Here is a 14,286-nt window from a genome sequence, read left to right as displayed (position 1 = left end):
TAACACTCATTTTCGAAAAAAAGTAATAGCATTTTCGTGAATAATCCGAACTTCTTGGATGAATAAGTCAAACAAAAATTTCAAAAAAGTCATGAGTTAGTTTTGAGTCATATTTGCAAAACCCCCCCTATTTTTATTTCCTAAAATAGTTATGAAATTCAGCTTAATTCTTATATATTCACCACATGCAACACTTATAATATATAAATTCTAAATTATGTATTTACACACACACACAAATATATATATATATATATATATATATATATATATATATATATATATATATATATATATATATATATTATATGAAATCCAACACTATAAAGTATCTTAACCTGGTATCAGAATATGAATTAACTTCACACATCGCTAAAATGATCCCCTATATATTAATTTTGGACCATTACAACAAGTTTTCGTTGACACGTGTCATCACTAGGATGATTATTAGAATCCTTAGAAAATTAAGTTGGTCCATATAAATATATATTATACTTATTATTAAACTAACTATCAGAATAGAAATTAATTATCAAACTGTAATATAAATATACATTATTAGTGTAGAAATGAATATTCTCAATTCTTTTCTTAAATAAAAGCTCCGAAATTACGTAATACAATTAACATATATATGAAAATTAATGATTATGAATAATACATATGTGATAATAATTTTTGTATCATCTCTTGTTTTTTTTTAATTTTATATTTTCAAAAGAAATTAAAAATCACATTAAGCATATAATAAAAAAAATTGGATTTTTCTTATATGTTATATTTTGAATTTTTTTAAATGACAATAAATTACTAAAAATGGTAAAGTCCCACATTGAAAATTTGTGATAAATGGTTTAATTTTTTTGTTCAAACAAGATACAAATGATCATAAATTGTATAAATATGAAATCTCATTAATAGATATTCATAGTATATATATATATATTAATATATTTTAAATTAAATTATATACTATATAAAAATATAAAAAATATTTTAATTTCAAAATTTGTAGTGAAAACTATTGAGATCTTAATATTTTAATTCTGATATTTGTATTGAAAATTCTCAAATTAAAAGTTTTGTGATTAACGGTTTAGATTTTTGTTACAACAAATATACAGATGTTAATAAAATCATATGAGTATGAAGTGTCAATAATAAATATTTTTATTAAAATATACAATATATATATATATATATATGTCAATATCACTAAAGTTTAATTATATACCATATAAAGTAAATAAAAGTATTTATTTACCAAAAATTGATTGTAAATAAACAAAATGTATTAGTTTTGATTTATGTGCTTACTGAAATGTATATATTTTTATGTATACAAATTATTTTTTAAATATGTGGTTTCTAATATTTTATTTGATCCTCACAATCCCAAAAATACGCTTCTTCAAATAGAAGTGATTTTTAATATTGGAAGCACTATATATATATATATATATATATATATATATATATATATATATATATATATATATAGTATTTCATTCATATTAAATAATTTTGTCTTGATTTTTATTCTTAAATTTTTTTTATGAAATATTATGACAAGTCCGATGTATCATTTATGGGTCCAAAGGAATTCATAGGTATAGGAAGAAGCCCTTTCAAATAGAGATTTTTGCTTTCAAAATGTTTACATTGGGGAAGAGTTCATACTATCATGTTGCTAAAAATTGGGCTCGGGGGAGGGAAAGCCGTTAGATTGGATAGGCAAGAAGGAATTCCAGTTAACTCCTTTTGAGTTTGTTCAAAGAATGAGAGATTTGATCATTCTCGTCTAATACTTGTTTATCCCTAATACTCTATCTAGCTATTATAATTGTAAGAATCGGTGAATATATGCTAGACATATATTTATATTTCGAGTCTTCACTTATATTCTATAACAGTTTGATATATTAGATTGAACACTAACGTGTGAATAGAGTTTGCCAGTGATTTTCTTTAAAATTTTGATTTTTAGATATGTATCTGGAGTGGAACTAATTTTTACAGATGTCCATCTTTTTAAATTGATACTTATGTAATTCACCGAATTCATAGAAGAAGTTAAAAAAGAAAAAAAAAAAACATATCGGTGAAACAGAAACAAAAACACAATTTTATAGAGTTAAATAAATTGAGAGCATAAAACCTAATCCCCTTTCTTCATTTTACAATCGATGTTGCCTATGTGGTTTTGGTGATTTGTGTTAGCTGCAAAACTTAATTTTCTTTTGTACATATGAAGTTATAAAAATAATTTAAAATGAGTTTTAATACGTTAACTCTTCAACAACGATGATACACTTAAGATACCAACATTTATATTCGTCATTTTATAATCGATAAAGATTGTAGTGTTGCAAAATGTTAAAATCATTTAATGAATAAACAATAAGATAAAAAATTCACTCCACGCATGCGTGCGGATTATCGTCATGTTATTATTAAATCTACATAGGTGCCACTGAAATTGGATTAGTGAACATTTGAACTTCACAATATCTATTTAATTTGCACTTTCTTTTGTTAACATGATCATTTCTGGATATTATATATCCATGTTAACTTTTATATTTAACTGTTACAACTCTACAAAATATTTCATATATTCTCTACAATATTTTCAACTGTATTTTTATCTGACACAGGGCTGACAAACACTATTTTCCTACGAGTTTGACAAAAAAGCGTAAATTCACTTACATCAGTTTACCGATTTTGCAAATGTTTTTGAATCTTGCATGATACCTAAATTACCTATAATTCTATGTACTTTCAGCTAAATTTAATTGCCTCTTTTTTTCTTATCTGTCTGGAAGCATATTCATATTCCATATCTTTTTGTTTAAAGATGAATATGTGTGGTTGTTGGAAATTTGTATAATGATTTGGTAGTGTATTTTTGTTTTATATATTTTTTTTATGGTTGGTAGAATTAATCTTGACCAATCTGTTATTTCCTTATTGGGATGTCGTGTTATCTTTTAAGCTTGAACCAAGAAAACAGTTAACAAAGAGATTTCTTCTTCTTCTTCTTCTTCTTCTTCTTCTTCCTCTTTCTGTTCAAATCATGGAGAAGAAGAAGAAAGGCGTCAAGTACTTGGTGGTAAATCATCATCTTACTTTCTCTTTTGTATTTATTTATTATTGACAGAGGATGAGTTTGGTGTTTGACAGGTGGATGCTTTCACGGATTCCGCTTTCAAAGGGAACCCAGCAGCGGTTTGCTTCCTCAACAACGAGATCAGAGACGACGCGTGGCTTCAGTCTCTCGCCGCCGAATTCAACATCTCCCAATCTTCTTTCCTTACTCCCATCACTGGTTTCGAAGCTCGCTTCGGTCTCCGTTGGTTTACCCCTCTAGCCGAGGTTACTTTTCTTTTCTTTTTTTTTTTGAAGAGAAAACAATTTTGATCCATTTCCATTTAAAATTGTTTTTTAACTTGTTAGGTGGATCTATGTGGTCATGCAACTTTGGCATCTGCTCACTGTCTCTTCTCCAATGGTTTGGTTTATTCAGACAATGTCGAGTTTGTCACAAGGTCAGGGGTTCTTACAGCCAAGCGAGTTGATGATGGTGAAGCCAAAGGAGGATCCTTTTTGATCGAGTTGAATTTCCCTGTGGTTCCAACTTGTGATATCAATCTCAGTGATGCATCCTCCTCCATGATCACCAAGGCCTTGAACGGTGCTACCATTCTTGATATTAAAGCTACTGCGACCAACAACATCCTCGTAATATATAGTTTCCTGTTATGTGTCTTGTTTGTTTGTTCACATAATTTGACTGACTCTCTTGTTTTTTTTTTTTTTTTTTTTTTTTTTGACTGACTCTCTTGTTTGCCAAGGTTGTGCTTCCATCTTTGGAATCTGTCACTGAGTTGCAACCAGTAATGGATGATATCTTGAACTGCCCTTGCGATGGCATCATTGTGACAGCTGCTGCTTCTCCAGGATCGGCTTATGATTTTCACAGTCGTTACTTTGCTCCTAAACTTGGAGTTAATGAGGTAAAATAGTAGCTGCATCGTTGGAGTGAACTAAACATTTCTTATGCTTATTATTATATGTCTCTTAATGTTATTTTGCTATCTTATGTCAAATTCATATATTCATGTGTTTCTTCTTCGTATCATTATCATCCATTGGTTTCACCCCTTTGTTTCAGGACCCTGTTTGTGGAAGTGCACATTGTGCATTGGCACATTACTGGAGCCTCAAGATGAACAAGTGTGACTTCTTAGCCCACCAAGTACTCTCTCTCTCTCTCTCTTTTTTTTTCTTTTTCAAGTAGTGTCTTAGAGCACAGAGAATGATTCTCTATTATGGGAAATCTGGTTAGGCTTCGCGTAGGAGTGGAACACTTGAGATTCATTTGGACAAGGAGAAGCAGAGGGTTCTCCTGAGAGGCAAAGCAGTTACTGTAATGGAAGGCCATGTCTTGGTCTAATCTGAGATCTCATGTATTGCTACAAAACAAGCTCCTTCAATTAATTAATAAAGACAGAAAACCACTGATATGAAATGTTTATGTTTTCTGACCATATTTGTGGGGCTAGTGTTGTCATTACAATTATTTGTTTGGGACCCTTTTTTTTGTGGTAAGTAAAACATATGTATTACAATTGTCATTACAATTAGATTTTAAAACTCGTTTAAACATAAGCCATAAACCTTATTGCACCTTTTGTTGCATGTTGTTTATGTTGAGTTAAGCTTGAAGAAAAAGGAAACTTAGGAAACAAGCAATTAACCTAATCCTATCATGTTGAGGAATTGGAAGTTAACATATATGTTAACTTATAGGATTAGGAAATATATCTCTCTATATATATATGCTGATGTCGATGATAAGAACTTGTGAGTTGTGAAAGCTAGAGAGCTTGATTGAATTGTTATTAAGCTTTGCTTGATTGATTGAATAAGAGAAGGACTTCTTATTATTGTCTTGAGTTTCTTTTAAAGCTTTGTGATTCTATATTTGGTATCAGAGCTTAAGGGAAATCACATACAACAATGGCGGAAGTTAAAGAAGAACCTACGGGAAACAAAGAGGCTGCACGAACCTCAATAAAGTTTCCAATGTTAACTACATCAAATTATACTGTTTGGTGTATGAGGATGAAGATAGCACTCAAGGTTAGCGAGGTTTGGGAAACGATTGATCATGGAGTAAAGGATGAAAAGAAAAATAACATGGCGATCGCATTCTTGTTTCAATCTATACCTGAAGCATTGATTCTCCAAGTTGGCGACTTGGACACGGCGAAAGGCGTGTGGGATGCAATCAAAGCACGAAATCTTGGAGCAGAAAGAGTTAGAGAAGCTAGACTGCAAACGTTAATGGCGGAGTTTGATAGACTCAAGATGAAAGATGGAGATACGATTGATACTTTTGTAGGAAAACTATCTGAGATCTCTTCTAAAGCCACAGCTTTGGGAGAAGTTATAGAAGAGTCTAAGATAGTTAAGAAGTTTCTCAAAATCTTACCTAGGAAGAAGTACATTCAGATTGTTTCTTCGATCGAACAACTTCTTGACCTAAATACTACAAGCTTTGAGGACATCGTTGGAAGGCTAAAAGCCTATGAAGAGAGAATCGCTGAAGACGAGGAAGAAGAACATGAGGATCAAAACAAACTTATGTACACAGATTCTGGACAAGAAAGTATTGGAGGCTATGGAAGAGGTCGAGGAAGGAGCGGTCGCGGTGCCTGGAGAGGAAGAGGCCGAGGACGTCAAGGAACGTTTGCAAGCCAGAAAGAGGCTTATAAGCGACGTCTGGCCGGAGATATCTCACATATCACCTGCTTCTGCTGCGATAAACTTGGCCACTACGCTTCGGACTGTCCTGACAAGCAACTAAAACTCCAAGAAGCAGTTGAGAAGAAGGAGGAAGACACTCATGAAGCTGATGAACTAATGATGAACGAGGTCGTCTATCTCAATGAAAACAAAGTGAATCCAAATGTATTCGAAGCTGACTTGGATACAATGAACGTATGGTATCTCGACAATGGCGCGAGTAACCACATGAGTGGAAACCGTTTATTCTTCTATGAACTTGATGAAACCATCTTAGGAAAGGTGAGATTTGGAGATGACTCCCGAATTGATATAAAGGGCAAAGGTTCTGTTCGCTTTATCTTCAATAATGGCGAGAAGAAGGTGTTGAAGAATGTATACTACATTCCTGGACTGAGAAGCAATATAGTTAGCCTAGGGCAAGCCACCGAGGTTGGCTGTGAAGTACGAATGAAGGATGAGACATTAACATTGCTTGATCGTAATGGTAGAGTTATGGTGAAGACTACACGATCGAATAATAGACTATACAAAGTAGTTTTACAAGCTGATCAATTGCATTGTCTGCAAATAGCATCAACTAATGAAGCATCGATATGGCATGCCCGGTTAGGCCACATAAACGGCGAGAAGTTAAAATTAATGATAAACATGGAGCTTGTTGTTGGCGTACCAAAGCTCACCAACGATGAGGAAACCTGTTTCTCCTGCTTACTTGGAAAGCAAACAAGAAAGCCGTTTCCAAAAGAAACACGATTTAGAGCTTCGAAACCGTTGGAACTAATACACGGAGACCTTTGCGGAACAATCTCACCTCCAACTCCTGCACAAAAGCGATATGTTTTTGTGATTATCGATGATCATACGAGGTATATGTGGACAATCTTAATGAAAGAGAAAGGGGAAGCCTTCGACAAATTCAAGAAATTCAAGAAACTTGTGGAACAAGAAACACAACACAAAGTAAAAACTTTTCGGTCAGACAGAGGAGGAGAATTCTTGTCTCTTAAATTTCAAGACTATTGTGAAAAGAATGGTATTATGCGACACCTAACGGCACCCTATTCTCCTCAACAAAACGGAGTAGTCGAAAGACGTAACCGAACCCTTTTGGAGATGACGAGGAGTATTCTAAAGCACATGCATGTGCCAAATATGTATTGGGGAGAGGCAGTAAGACACTCTACTTACCTTATTAACCGTGTTGCGACAAGGGCTCTGGACGGGAAGACACCATACGAGGCCCTACGTTCCTACAAACCAAACCTTACTCATCTGCGAGTGTTTGGATGTGTGTGTTATGCACGAACAGAGAGAGCTGGTAGAAAGAAACTTGATGATAGGTCAAGGGTACTTGTGCACTTGGGAACGGAACCAGGATCAAAGGCTTATCGCCTTTATGATCCATCGAGCAAGAGAATCATCGTGAGTAGGGATGTTATCTTCGATGAAAGAAAGGAGTGGAGCTGGAACAAAACAGAGAAAACAGAACATAATGGAGAAGGAGAATTTATTGTTTCAATGAAGAAGATAGGTGATAAAGGGGACATCACGGCTGAGGAAGAAAACGAAGTTGTTGAGGCTATCGATGAAGAAGAAGAAGAAGAAGAGCACGAGGATGAAGAGGATGAAGTGCAACCTAGACGATCTCAAAGGTTGACTACAAAGCCTTCTTATCTCGATGATTACGTCTTGTTGGCTCAAGTAGACGGAGAACGTTTGTTGATGATAATAAATGATGAGCCATGGGACTTTAAGGAAGCAAAAGAGATAAAAGTATGGATTGATGCGTGTAAAGATGAGATCTTCTCTATAGAAAAGAATAACACATGGGACCTTGTTGAGCTACCGGTTGGAGTAAAGCCAATCGGGCTTAAATGGGTGTTCAAGATCAAACGCAATGCCAATGGAAGCATTAGCAAGTACAAAGCTCGGTTGGTGGCAAAAGGATATGTACAAAAACATGGAATTGATTATGACGAGGTGTTTGCACCAGTGGCTCGTGTCGAGACTATACGCTTGATCATTGCTCTCGCGGCTTCAAATGGATGGGAGGTTCATCACCTAGACGTAAAGACCGCATTTCTCCATAAAGAACTAAAGGAAGATGTGTATGTTGTGCAACCAGAAGGGTTTATTGTAAAAGGAGAAGAGACTAAAGTTTATAAACTAAGGAAGGCTCTATACGGACTACGCCAAGCACCTAGGGCTTGGAACATCAAACTGAATCAAATACTGCGTGGGCTTAACTTCAAAAGATGCTCGAAGGAGCCGTCACTTTACCGGAAGGAAGAAAGTGGAAATCTTCTTGTGGTGGTCGTGTATGTAGATGACCTACTTGTCACCGGCTCTTCCCTCGATATGATATTAATGTTTAAAAATGGAATGGCAAGACAATTTGAGATGAGTGATCTTGGTAAGCTAACCTATTACTTAGGAATCGAATTTCATCAAAGAGAGGATGGCATTATCTTAGTACAAGAGAGATATGCAAAGAAGATCCTTGAAGAAACCGAGATGAACACGTGTAACCTTACACATACACCGTTGGAGATGAATGCAAAGATGTCTAAGGCGACTAATGAGAAGAGGATCGATGAGACGAGGTACCGTCGGAGCATTGGCTGTCTTCGTTACCTGTTACATACTCGACCAGACTTGTCTTTCTCTGTTGGATTGCTCAGTAGATATATGCAAGAGCCTAAAGAACCGCATGGTGCTGCACTAAAACAAGTCTTAAGATACTTGCGAGGCACGTGTTCTCTTGGACTGTTCTTTGCGCGTGGTAAAGGTCTAAAACTTGAAGGTTATAGCGATGCCTCACATAATGTGGATGATGATGATGGAAAGAGTACAACGGGTCATGTGTTTTACCTTGGTGATAGCCCTATATCTTGGTGTTCAACTAAACAAGAGATAGTGGCTTTATCAAGCTGTGAGGCAGAGTTTATGGCCGCGACCGAGGCTGCAAAACAAGCAATTTGGTTACAAGAACTATTGAGTGAAGTTCTTGGCAAGGCATGTGGACGTGTGGTCATACGAGTTGACAATAAATCTGCGATCGCGCTTACTAGAAATCCTGTGTTTCATGGCCGTAGTAAGCATATACATCGAAGGTTCCATTTTATTAGAGAATGTGTTGAAAACGAGCAAGTAGAGGTTGAGCACGTTCCGGGGAATGAACAGAAAGCGGACATCCTTACAAAGTCACTTGGAAGAATTAAATTCAAGGAAATGAGAAGTTTGATTGGAGTACAAGATGTGTGCGATGAGGAGTTCAAGCTTAAGGGGGAGAATGTTGAGTTAAGCTTGAAGAAAAAGGAAACTTAGGAAACAAGCAATTAACCTAATCCTATCATGTTGAGGAATTGGAAGTTAACATATATGTTAACTTATAGGATTAGGAAATATAGCTCTCTATATATATATGCTGATGTCGATGATAAGAACTTGTGAGTTGTGAAAGCTAGAGAGCTTGATTGAATTGTTATTAAGCTTTGCTTGATTGATTGAATAAGAGAAGGACTTCTTATTATTGTCTTGAGTTTCTTTTAAAGCTTTGTGATTCTATAGTTTATTCATTTAGATCTCTCTAAGCACGTTACTGGAGTCTCATTCAGCAACAGACCGTATGAACCTATCTGAAATGCTACTCAACCGTAAAACAGTCCTAATAAATTTCCATTTTCTTGAGTTTCGAGACAAATCTTGTAGCAATGTTACGTCTTTGTCTTGAAGATGTATGGCACGTTACTGGAGTCTCATTCAGCAACAGACCGTATGAACCTATCTGAAATGCTACTCAACCGTAAAACAGTCCTAATAAGTTTCCACTGTCTTGAGTTTCGAGCAAATCTTGTAGCAATGTTACGTCTTTGTCTTGAAGATGTATGGCTAAAACACATCTTTGTTAATCATATTTCTAGAGTTGTGTGTTTTGCTGAATATAAATCCAAGTTGAAAAATGCAGATTTCAAACAGAAGAAGAGGCATGTATAGTCATGATATGAAGAAGCCTCTAAATTTCTACATGGTAACTATATTTTCTTCCCTTTTTTTTTGTTTCGTTTCTGACAATATACTGTTGTGACTTCATTTCCTTCTTCCTTGCCTAAGTATTATGATCGATGAGTGTTGTTGATATACAGATTGATGCATTCACTGACTCAGCCTTCACCGGGAAACCCAGCAGTAGTGTGCATTCTTGATGGAAAAAAATGAGAGAGACGACTCTTGGCTTCAGTCTCTTGCCACTGAGTTTAACATTCCCTTGACTTGTTTTGTTATTCCCATCACTGGCTCTCATCCACCACACTTCTTGCTCCGGTGGTTCACTCCAACTGTAGAGGTTTTACAGAGTTTTTGCCTCTTACAAGATAACCATCCAAAACCATATATCTAAGATTGAGTCCAACTTAACTTTCTAACCACATTTGAATGTGTTAACACTAAAATATTTTATGAATTAGATATCCTGGTTTTAAATAAACAAAAGCTCGCTCCAATGCTGTCTAGTTGTTGGGATCTTCATGATCATGACCTTGTGACTCAAGCTCAACATTAGCTTCTGCTCACACTGTCTTCTCAAACGGACTGGTTGGTTCTTCTGACACGGTTGAGTTTTCAACTCACTCAGGGATTCTAACTGATGATTGTGAAGCCAAATTAAGGATCTTTCTTCATCGAACTGAAATTCCCTGTGATTACAACTTGCGAGTACAGCTCAAATGATTTCTCCACGTTCTCTAAAGCCTTGAACGGAGCTACCATTGTCGATGTTAGAGGAACTACAACAGATAGAATCATGGTTATCACCCATTTCACACAAACAAAAATAAATTCCTTACAACCAAAAACTGATGATATCATGAAATGCCCTGTAAAAGTGATGAATGTTACCGCTGCTGCTCCTGTAGGATCTCCTTAATGATTTCTGCAGTAGACTCTTTTTTCCTAAAATAGGGGTCACTGAGGTTAAGAAACTAACATGGATTTACATGGCAGCAGCTTTGATCAACTCTCACCTTCTTACTTACATCTCTAAGCCTTTTCTATTCAGGACTCTGCATGTGGAAGTGCACATTGTTCATTAGCACATTACTGGAGCCTCAAGATAAACAAATGTGATTTTCTTACTGAAGGTTCATTACGATAAGGAGAAGCAGAGGGTCCTGCTCACTAGTAATGAATGGCTCTGTCTTAATTTAATTGGCTGCCTTTAACTATCAGAGTATTTAATAAAGGACAGAACCTTTAAATTCACCCCACCCTTTAAAACCAATCAAATTTCCACATAGATTATTAATTAAAAAATATTAAATTAAATAAAAAATAGCTACAAAAAATAAAAACGCTAATTTTCACGACGCTAACGCTTTCACCTAAACCTTAATATAAATTGAAACCAAAATAATTATTTTATTAAATTTTAAATAAGATTACAATTTATTAACTAAAACAAAATACTATTAATGACTTCCTTAAGGATTTTGGCTTCTATTTATTTTTTCTTTTTCTTAGTTGCAGAGATTTTAGTTTTATAAACTGTGACCGTCACTTTAAATATTTGTTAAAGTGATTGAAAACTTAAAATATTTCTTTAAGGAGGGTTTGGAGATTTTATGGGTGAATAATAATGGAAAAAAAGAGGTTGGTTTTAGGGCTGACTTGAAATTATAGGTTAATTTTGACAAAAGCCCATTTTTTTGTAGTCATTTGATATATTAGATTATTTTAAAACTATATCATTCTAGTGACAATTTGAAACAAATGTTTTTAAATTATTTTGTTATTCTATTATATATATAGTTTCGATGATATTTTCAACCTTTCTCTGTTTTTACTGTAAATAGATTTTTATAGTAAAATCTTTTCAAATCTGATTTATTTTTTATTTCACAATAGAGTTAAATATGTTACTTAAAATAGGGTAATTCATTTATTTATTTATATTTGTTAATTTTTTTTTATTCTGAATAGAGTATGATTGTAGAGAAACTCAATTCTAGTATAGTGTTACTTGAATTCCAATGCAATAATATACTGGAGATGCTATATAAGTTTTGCAGAAAGCAGCAAAATGTTGATTGATTTTAACTCTTGCACCGATTGTAAAAGGTTTACTGCATACTTTTTTTTAAAGGGTTTTACTGCATACTTGATTCTCCTTTTAGCCTAATATTAGTGATTAACTTAGACATTGTGACAACAACTAAGCTATGCAAACTTTAAAAAGAACAAAACAAAGAGAGAGAAGGAGAGACAAACTTGCAAATTGGTTATAACTTATATCACAACATGAATATATACAGTAGTGACAAATGGGTTGATCTTATTTTGGGGTATAATGACTACTAATCCAAAGGCAACGAAGCATACACGACACAAGAATTTTTCATTATAATATTTCTTTTTATTTGACTCTACTTCTCCACATTAATATATGTAAAAATTGGTCAGTGGCACCCTGGTCGGATCATTAATAAATCCATTCATCCGGGAGAAGTTTCTCCGGCGAATCAATCGGAGTTTTGACTTCAACGTCCATAGGTGTTTGCCCCATTTCGCTCTTCAACTTAGAATCAGTTTCTCGAATTTCTACATTCAAAACAAAATAAATTACATTTAAAATTGTTCTTTTTCTATTTGACATGATGGTTTTAAATACAGTCTGCATATGTTTTTTTCTTTAAGAAGAGAATGATGGCCGCCGGAAAAACCTGAACGGGGGGAAATGTGAATTCCGTTGTTGTGAACATTAAGATTGAGCGCTTGAACAACACGCGTCGGGAGAAGCACCGGCGAGTAAGCTGCGGCCATATAGTTTTTGTTTGTTACAATACAAGTAATAAAAATCATAACATCAAAGTTGTGATTGGTAACAATATGTAATGGAATAACTAAACGTGATTTCGGAAGTATTAATCATTCGCAACAGAAACTAATTTATAAAAAACATGAAAACGGATTTTAAAGGTTTTATGCTTTAATACAAAACAAAAACAAAATTTCTCTTTTTATAAAAAGAAGTGTTAACGTTAAATGGAAGTTGAAAGTAAAGATAACCCCTGAAGTTGTTCATCTACCGGTAGTGGTTTTGAACCGAAAGTTACAAAGATTTTAGTATAAGCAGTTGGAAAATATATGATTATCCAATTAGAAACATTTTTCTTCATACTAATTAAGTATAAAATTCATTAATAGTTACCTGGTTTATTGGTTGGCGGATGAGAAGCGTTGGCCGGGAGAAAAACGCCAGTGCCAGGTGTTGTACGGCCCGGCGAAACCAAGAAAAATGCTTGCATTTGGTCCTCTCCCTTACTCCTTTGCCAATTATTTTGCCTTGTATTATACTTCTGCACAACTCATAAAAATATATTGGCATATTTTTAGTTTTGAGGTTTTAAAACACACAATAAAATATGTAAATATTAATTAAACAAATATTTCTTCCAGTATCGAAAAAGACTCTTTAAATTTAGTTTACAAAATATTGACAAAAGTCAGTCAAAAATTACTCTTTCTCAAAAAAGTCAGTCAAAATTTACCATAGAAAAATTTTCTCTGAGAGGAGGTGCACCGGGTCGACGGAATCCACCGCTGCCATGATGGTGGTAGTTGTGGTTCTTGAGGGATTTATGCAACTGTACGAGAAACAAAGAAGTTAAGAACGATTTTAATGATATAAAACAAGATCAAACTAATATGATAATAATCAGTTATAAAAACTTGTATATATGAGGATATAAACCTGATGTTTCTTGGAATGATCAAACAAGGGATCTTGGAGGACATGAGAGGATAACCATATTTGCCTATCTTTGTGACCGATAATGTCACCCATTTTAAACTGATATAAAAGTTAAACGAACTTTGAATTAATCTTCCAAGAAGATTAGAAGGCGAAGAAAAAAGAAAGAGGAGAAGAGGTTTGATCTTGCCCAACTTCTAACCTGAACCTCAACTATAAATATTACCCACGATGTATTTGGAAAGTAGAGGGAGACGTTGACGACAAATTGTTTGGAATGCTAATTATTATTTATTTTAGGTAATATTATAAAGTTTTCAGTGCCGCCATTTAAGTTGTTTTTTTTTTGTTTTAGTTAAAAGAAAATTTAATTATCCGTTGACAACAGAGAAAGGAAATTAATGATTTATAATTTGAATTTGGCTTCATCATAGAGCATCTCTAAAAATACTATCTATTTTAGAGTTTGAGTTTGCAAAACTCTATATTTAAAGTTTCAAAGTGTTTTTTTTTCCAAAAGCAAAACTTCAAATTTAACTTTAAAAATTATTTGTGATTTACACTATATTACTTATATCCACCATAATTAATTTAAATCCATATTTTTTTATAAATAGCCAGCACACATATGTAGAAATATCGTAGTAATATTAATTAATAAAATATTACATTAAAATATAAAATTATAAATAGAAATACTTAATTAAATATTAAACTAA

General features: G+C 33.9%; 2 protein-coding genes across 3 annotated transcripts; one reads left to right on the top strand and one right to left on the bottom strand.

Annotated features, from left to right (window-relative positions):
• Positions 1 to 2,706: 2,706 nt before the first annotated feature.
• Positions 2,707 to 4,643, top strand: LOC106402185 (uncharacterized isomerase BH0283-like). 2 transcript variants are annotated; one of them, XM_048756550.1, is made up of 6 exons: positions 2,707 to 3,118; positions 3,190 to 3,381; positions 3,463 to 3,747; positions 3,861 to 4,022; positions 4,181 to 4,264; positions 4,355 to 4,643. In XM_048756550.1, exons 1-6 carry the CDS (start codon positions 3,083 to 3,085, stop codon positions 4,460 to 4,462), a joined length of 867 nt encoding a protein of 288 aa, XP_048612507.1. In that variant the 5' UTR covers positions 2,707 to 3,082; the 3' UTR covers positions 4,463 to 4,643. The 2 variants fall into 2 exon arrangements, with proteins under 2 accessions (XP_048612507.1, XP_048612508.1); XM_048756551.1 differs by having other exon boundaries at positions 2,896 to 3,115.
• Positions 4,644 to 10,194: 5,551 nt separating this feature from the next.
• Positions 10,195 to 14,187, bottom strand: LOC106400316. Its single transcript, XM_013840690.3, has 5 exons — positions 13,568 to 14,187; positions 13,365 to 13,460; positions 13,025 to 13,172; positions 12,537 to 12,626; positions 10,195 to 12,414 (listed from the first exon to the last, which is right to left on the bottom strand). Exons 1-5 carry the CDS (start codon positions 13,658 to 13,660, stop codon positions 12,296 to 12,298), a joined length of 546 nt encoding a protein of 181 aa, XP_013696144.2. The 5' UTR covers positions 13,661 to 14,187; the 3' UTR covers positions 10,195 to 12,295.
• Positions 14,188 to 14,286: the final 99 nt, after the last annotated feature.

Source organism: Brassica napus, chromosome A2 (genome assembly GCF_020379485.1).
Source record: "Brassica napus cultivar Da-Ae chromosome A2, Da-Ae, whole genome shotgun sequence".
NCBI classification, from domain to species: Eukaryota; Viridiplantae; Streptophyta; class Magnoliopsida; order Brassicales; family Brassicaceae; genus Brassica; species Brassica napus.
This window is presented reverse-complemented; position numbering and strand designations above follow the sequence as displayed.